Raw genomic sequence first — 7,415 nt, 5'->3', positions numbered from 1 at the left:
GTAGCAGCGCTCTCGGTGAACGGGTGAATTTCGCGAGTGGATCTTCGATCTAGGTGGAGAATGATGAAAATATGTAGCTCTTGACCCACTCGGCGATACCCGGTGTTGGAAGAAGTGTTATATCCGTGTAACAGTTTTCAGTTTTCCGTGTCAAGAATGTAGCACGTCCTAGATAGTTTCTCTCTCCCGGCTACGCGGACTGTCATAGCTTCCTTGTCCGCTGTACTATAAAAGCATACGTCTATGTAATAAAGACACTCTGGCTGGTTACTCAGGCTATCCTGGTTGCCGACTTCGCTTGACGTGTTCTCAACCGAAAGTCCCGCGTTTTTATTCAACATCGTGAATCCCTCCACACCGTATCTCATCTCACAGCTGAATTTCGACTGAGCATTCGACTAGTGGACCATCAAATTTCCAACAGAATCTGATAAATAATAGTGAATCCTAGGCTTATCGTGGGGTTTTGAGAGGAGAATTTTATATATGGAGCTCGATAGAGAGAAAACTAGCAAGATGCAATAGTTCTACTCGATTATTGAGGCGAGGTTCTCTAGACATTCCCTCGAAACTCTTCATTTCCGAAGCTCCCCCAATGTGGAATGATTCAGTCGACTAAACAATGAAGTTTGCCTGAAAACGATGTCTTTGGACCTCGAGTCTGTCGCATCGTAATCGAAAGGTTCCTAATCTGGGAAAGCTGGTCTATGATGAGATGTTGCTTCATCAGTAAAACAATGCTGTATCAATCCTTTCATCCAAAGAATGTCGACGTCATTCTCATACGGGTCTGCACCTTGCGCGTCAACTCCCTCGCTCTACGTCCGATTTGGAAGCAAGCTCACACCAGGCCACATCACGAAATGGATTGCACGGAAAGCTATCGCTCGTCCGGTTCTCACGAGGTAGAATCCTCGCGAATTCACCCACCGGAAACAACTTCGCCACCCATAACCATCCACATTCCAACTCACTATGGATTCCATGTCCGTCGATGCTGAGTCTAACTAAATTCTCCGATGAACGACAACAACAGTAACCGCGGCCTCTCATCAGTTGCAAGGAGGAATCCGCATCAAAAACAGCACTCGACCGAAACCAATCTAGCCCATGCGGTCGAATAAGGAGGACCAATTATCCGCCGGCAGTCCCGATTAGCCGGAATGAATACCTTTCAGGCACATGACGCATGAGAAATTTCGTCCACCGATACCCTCAAGACGTTTTCACGCATGGAACGGTGATGTCCCTGACATAACCTAGACTGAATTTTTTCGTCAGATTGAAGCTATTTGTATCGAAGATCGAAGCGAGAGCCGCGGACAGCATGGCTCTGAAATCCCTCGTCGACGACCCAGATTTGGAGACTCATTGTCAGTTGCATGCGATTTCTCGTTTCTCGGGAATACCTCGAGCGATCGAGCTTCTAGAATCTCACTCGATCACGATGGAAACTCAGCTTAATATAATATTTTCCATTCAGAGGAGTCTCGAGGAACCTTTCGCCTCTCGGCTGAAAGCCGTTTTCGGAAAGAATCCCGATTTCGACCACCTCGAGAGGATTTTGGAACTGGAAGCCGAGTTGTTCAAGTATGCATATAGTATAATAGAAATCGCCAGCTCCCCAGGCAATGATGACAGTCGATTGGTCTTCACCGACCGCAGTCTCCAGACCCAGGTCACGACTTTTCCCTTATTCCCGGAGAATCCTTCCCGGGCCCAGGTTACCGCGCGGAGCCCCTGGTTTCTGTGTCTGTTCGTGTTGTCGCTGACTAGCAGACGACCTACTTGGAACCCACTGTGCCCCGGGCCGAGACGTCTAGGCATTTATTGAACCATATATTCCATTATCCTTCATAATTATTACATTTCCATCCATCGGAGCGTTCAGCATCCTCACATATCCCTATCATCATAGCACATTATTACGGGGCTCTCTTCGTTGCTCTACTTGAGCATACCCGAGCGCCCTCTGTTGGCACAGCCTCTGATTCAGCGCCGCGCAGGCGAGCTGTCAGGTTCGACTTCATGAGAAACCGACATCGACACTTGTTTCGTTAACTCTCCTTTCCCATCCAGTGTGCGTGTCTATGGAACTATTCGGAATAAACAATTCGACTTAACTACCTTTTCAAGAACGGTGTATTCTCTCTAAAACCAAGTGACTTTAATTCCTCAACTCCTAGTGTGTGTGGCCATCAGGACTTCAGCTCGTTCACGACACAACAAGTGGCGACGAGGACAGAACTTGTGTTGGCTGGCCCAACCCAAGAAGAACCCAAAAGGATTCCGTGTGGTAGTGAAAGCTGTGAACTGAAAGAACCATAAACGCAGGAAACAGGAAGAAAGCACCGGAAAATGGCAATGTACTCTGAAGAAGAAGTACAGGAAAGCATCAGAGCCGCTCTGGCGAATTCGACAATGGCATCAACCTCAAAGAGCATAGCAGCACCAACCCAGGGCTGCAGACATGACTCGATGAAGATTCCAGAATTCAGGTACGACGCAGAGGCGGACCAGACCTTCAAAACCTGGTTCGACCGGTACCAATCGACAATCGAAGCTGAAAGTAGCTCATTCAGTGACGACGACGAGCGAGCCAGATTCATCGTGGGGAAATTGGGAAGGGAAGAATACAATAAATTCTTCAAAAGACTTCTACCAAGGAAAGTCTGCGACCTTTCATATACAGAGCTGATTGATGAGCTTAAAAACACTTTCGACCAGCCGATATCACTTTTCCGCAGACGGCTAAAACTATTCGAGCCGAATGCATACCCCATGGAACTAGAAGACCTGTGGGGCCGCATAAAATCGCAAACGGCAGTAAGCGAAATGGAAACTTGTTCGGTGGACGAAATACAGTGTTTCGTAGCGATCATGAACTTGGGTCACCCAGAACAGGCATTGCTACGTTGGCGAGCCCTGAACATTCTGGACACGAAACCGGAGACGACCTTCGATGAGCTTCGCGACGATCTGAAAAGGGTCGAAAATATCCGACGTGACGCAACGTACGTAGGGGCGAAGCCTCAAGGAAACGTCTACAAGGTACAGCAAACCCAACTTACCCCACGGCAAGGCCAGAGACAATACACCTGCTACAGGTGCGGTGGAACAAACCACGAGTGCAACAAGTGCAAATTCAAGAATGAAACGTGCAAAAAGTGCAACAAGAAAGGGCACCTTGCAAAAGTCTGCAGGGGTGGAAGACCTCCGAACTCAGGAGCTCCCAGAAACGCCCGGGTCAACCACATCGGGAAGAACCCGAACAGCAACCTAATCTTCACTACGGTCCACATCAATGGATGCCCGACGCGTATGGCAATTGACACAGGTGCTGAGGTGACCCTCATAAACCGGAAAACCTACAAATTACTGGGAAAACCGGTTCTCCGACCAGCAGCACAAAAGTTGACCGTAGCAAACGGAACAACACTCGAAACTGCTGGCATTCTTTCATGCCAAGTCGATCTTGAAGGATCCCAATTCACGGGAGACTGCTACGTAACGGACAACTGCTCCTTACTGGGTCTCGACTGGATGAAGCACGAGAAGAATGGTCAAATACTGAACCCGAAGTTAATTTCAAGAAGAATTACGACCGTCCAAGAGAACCAAAGCAACTCAGAAGACTCTGATACGGGACTTCGGGACAAAATCCAGAAACGGTTTCCGTCAATCGTAGACGGGAAACTGGGAAAGTGCACCAAGTACGAAGCGAAAATAACGCTCAAAAAGTCATCCACACCAATATTCAAGAAAGCTAGGCCGGTCGCGTATGCCATCCTACCAGCAATCGCAGCAGAAATCGAACGTCTGGAATCAACGGGCGTAATCGAGAAGGTCAACAGTTCGGCGTTCGCGGCTCCAGTTGTAGTAGTTCGAAAAAGCAGCGGAGGCATCCGTCTCTGCGCAGACTACTCAACAGGCCTCAACACAGCAATCGAGGACGACAACTACCCACTCCCCACCGCAGAGGACATATTCAGCACCCTGAATGGCGGTACGTGGTTCTCGAAAATCGACCTAAGTGAGGCCTATCTGCAAATTCCTGTGGACGCGGAAAGTCAGAAGCTGTTGACGATCAACACCCCGAAGGGACTCTACAGAATGAAAAGACTCCCCTTCGGCATCAAAACGGCCCCAAGCATCTTTCAACGCTTGATGGACACGCTGGTGGCGGACCTCGAAGGCACCACGGCATACCTAGACGATATAATCGTTACAAGCAAAACGAAGGCCGAACACGAGAATAGAATTTTGAAACTCTTCGGAAGACTGGCAGAATTCGGACTGAAAGCTCAACTCAACAAGTGCAGCTTCATGAAGAGCCAAATCCAATACCTCGGATTCATCCTCAGCAAGGAGGGTCGAAAGCCAGATCCGGAAAGAATACAACCGATTGTCGCTCTGCAGAAGCCTACGAACATCAGCCAATTGAGAGCCTTTCTTGGTATGATAACATTCTACAATAACTTCGTTCCGGACATGGCTGAACTCCGCGAACCCCTAAATAAGCTGTTGAAGAAAAACACTCCGTTCGTGTGGAACAACGATTGTGAGAAAGCTTTCGAAAAAGCTAAAACAATCTTACAGTCGGACCTGCTTCTGACTCATTTCAACCCAAATCTTCCGATCATAGTGTCAGCGGACGCCTCAAGTTATGGCCTCGGATGCGTGATATTCCATCGATTCCCAGACGGCTCTGTTAAAGCCGTTCAACACGCGGCGAGATCACTCACAGAAACAGAAAGGAAGTACGCGCAAATCGAAAAGGAGGCCCTCGCGTTAGTTTTCGCCGTTCGGAAGTTTCACAAATACTTGTACGGTCGAAAGTTCACTCTGAACACAGACCACAAACCGCTAATCACAATTTTCAAACAAGGAAGCGGAATATCGGCTCACGCAGCCAACCGCCTGCAGAGATGGGCTCTCATTTTATTGGATTACACGTTCGATATCCAATACAAGAAAACAACCGACTTCGGAGAAGCGGACGCGCTCAGTCGACTCATCAGCATTCGTCAGACGGACAGCAACGAGGAAGACAAAGTGATCGCCCGCGTGGAAAAAGAAATCCAAGCCGAACTCCAGACAAGCATCAATCGAATGCCAATCACTGCGGAACAAGTGCGGCAAGAATCAAAGAAATGCTCTCTGCTTCAAGCGGCAATGGACCATGTGTCTACAGGACAATGGCCAAAATTGACGAAAGAGAACGACCTGTTCAACTTATACTCCAGAAAGGATAACCTCAGCATCGTAGACGGTTGTCTCATCTACAACAATCGGGTGGTGATCCCACGAACCCTGAAGGAGAATATCCTAATAACACTTCACGAGGGCCATCCTGGTATAGCTCGCATGAAAACTCTCGCGCGAGAATACGTGTTCTGGAACAATCTGGACAAAGACATAGAAGATCTCGTGAGGAGATGCGACCAGTGCCAAAGAGCAGGGAAAATGCCAAAGAAAGTACCACTCGAGCCATGGCCCGACACGGGGAAACCATGGAAGAGGGTCCACGCGGACTTCGCAGGTCCCATGAAGGGGGTCTATTATCTCATAATAGTCGACTCCTTTTCAAAGTGGCCAGAAGTGCTTCCCACAAAGAAAATAACGGCGGAAGCAACCATCGAACTTCTCGACGAAGTCTGCTCTCGATACGGCTATCCGGAGGAATTAGTGACCGACAACGGCCTGCAATTTGCGGCCTCTACAACGAAAGACTTCTGTGTGCAAAGAGGAATCAAACAGATCTTCACCGCCCCGTACAACCCTATGTCGAATGGACAGGCAGAGCGTTTCGTAGACACATTCAAACGCTCTTTCAAAAAAATGGCGGAAGAGGAGGGGACACCAGGTCAGAAAATCCGGACAATCTTGAGGACATACCGGAGCACCCCAAATCGGACGATCAACGACAAAACCCCAGCAGAGCTATTCGTCGGAAGAAAACTCCGGTCAAGAATGGACCTACTACGCCCAAGCAGCGCCGCGAAGATCAACTCTATCAACGCACCAGGCCCATCCTACAGAGCAAGGATGAAGAACGATTTCGATCGACATCAAGGCGCCGTGACGAAGACTTTCGAGCCGGAAGACTGGGTCTACGCGACCCAATTCCGGAACAACAAAACTTCATGGGTACCTGGCGTCGTGAAGAGACGCACAGGTGCGGTCAACTATGAAGTCGACATCGCAGGGGATCTCGCTCGAAAACATGCGAATCAGTTGAAGAAACGATACCAACCCCAGCGGGACTCCGTGGAACTTGATAACGCCATGATCCAGCTCGCTCTCGACTCCCCCATCTTCTCAACAAAAGGGCAAAGCACGCCGTCAGGAAAGAGCAAACCCCCGTTTCGACGACCTCTCACGCGTAATCAAGCAACGGGTGGTGAAACCCCTCAACATCGTTCCATGGCGATCTTTGAGCATCTTGAAACGCTCACGAAGGAGTGCGGAGAACACCTCCAACAAAGCATCAATGAAACCGAACGCTTAGTGAACCAAGCTCGCCCCGTGGAAGGCGCCCCTTCGCTGACAAACAACGAACGACCAGCAACGGATACAAGAAACAGCCCGTCCATCATGGAGATCGAGGAAGCTACCCTTAAACGGGAAGCCACTGAGAGTTTCTTCGGGATTCCGGACCCGAAACGCGAAAAAGATACTACTCTGGTACAGCCACGGAGGCCGGAGACTCCGGCCACCGGACACCCGAGCACACGACAGAGAGAACCCGAAAATAGTTCTGCTCTGACCGCTGAAAACCCAGTCGAAGGACTTGGAGACCAACCGCAATGCAGTGGTTGGGTAGAAGCCACGGATGCCCGAGGAAATGCGGCATCTGAACTCAGCGGCTTCCAGACCCTGTCGGACACAGCCAACTCTGAAGAGGACGAAACAAAACCACGCGAAGAACAGACTGCGACGTCATCCAACAAATCCGACGATAGAGCGGGACTCGGAACGGCTTCCGAGATATTGGACACCGGACGTCGGATCGCGCACCAATCTCTCCCGAGGAGCAAGCGACTACTCGGAAAAAGAGATCTGTCCTCTCCCACCGGGAAGACAAGACCCGAGAAGCAACCCATCAAAAGACGTGGAAAAGTCGGAACAAACATCACTACTTCAGCAACTGTGCCCCGAGGAAACCGACTATGACCGCGTACGGCTACAGGTTGGCGAGGATGCTCTGCATCGGGATCCTCATCGTCGTGGGAATCTGGAGCCTTTCCTGGATCCCCAGCGGACCTTCAGAAGAACCTACCACTCAGCCCCCGGAGGAACCTTCGGAAGCGCCTGCCATCAAGTACGCTACCATGCTACGCCACGGTATCAAGCTAGTGGGGTGAACCCACTCAAAACAAAAAAAGGGGAGGTGTTGTGCTCCCAGGCTGGAA

General features: G+C 49.9%; 1 protein-coding gene across 1 annotated transcript; it reads left to right on the top strand.

The window, feature by feature from the left end:
* Window positions 1–3,321: 3,321 nt before the first annotated feature.
* Window positions 3,322–7,367, top strand: LOC100902525 (uncharacterized protein K02A2.6-like). Its single transcript, XM_029113369.1, has 3 exons — window positions 3,322–6,248; window positions 6,573–6,822; window positions 6,966–7,367. The coding sequence occupies exons 1-3, from the start codon at window positions 3,322–3,324 to the stop codon at window positions 7,365–7,367; spliced, it is 3,579 nt and encodes a 1,192-aa protein (XP_028969202.1).
* Window positions 7,368–7,415: the final 48 nt, after the last annotated feature.

Source organism: Galendromus occidentalis, unplaced genomic scaffold, assembly GCF_000255335.2.
Source record: "Galendromus occidentalis unplaced genomic scaffold, Mocc_1.1 scf7180000075420, whole genome shotgun sequence".
NCBI lineage: Eukaryota > Metazoa > Arthropoda > Arachnida > Mesostigmata > Phytoseiidae > Galendromus > Galendromus occidentalis.
The sequence above is the reverse complement of the archived record's forward strand: the minus strand, read 5'-3'. Positions and strand labels throughout refer to the sequence as shown.

Coding starts and splice junctions, on each gene's coding strand:
- LOC100902525 (XM_029113369.1), top strand. CDS start 3,322: ATGGCAATTGACACAGGTGCTGAGGTGACCCTCATAAACCGGAAAACC. Junction 6,249..6,572: donor GCGAATCAGTTGAAGAAACG/ATACCAACCCCA, acceptor ACGACCAGCAAC/GGATACAAGAAACAGCCCGT. Junction 6,823..6,965: donor AACCGCAATGCAGTGGTTGG/GTAGAAGCCACG, acceptor ATCCGACGATAG/AGCGGGACTCGGAACGGCTT.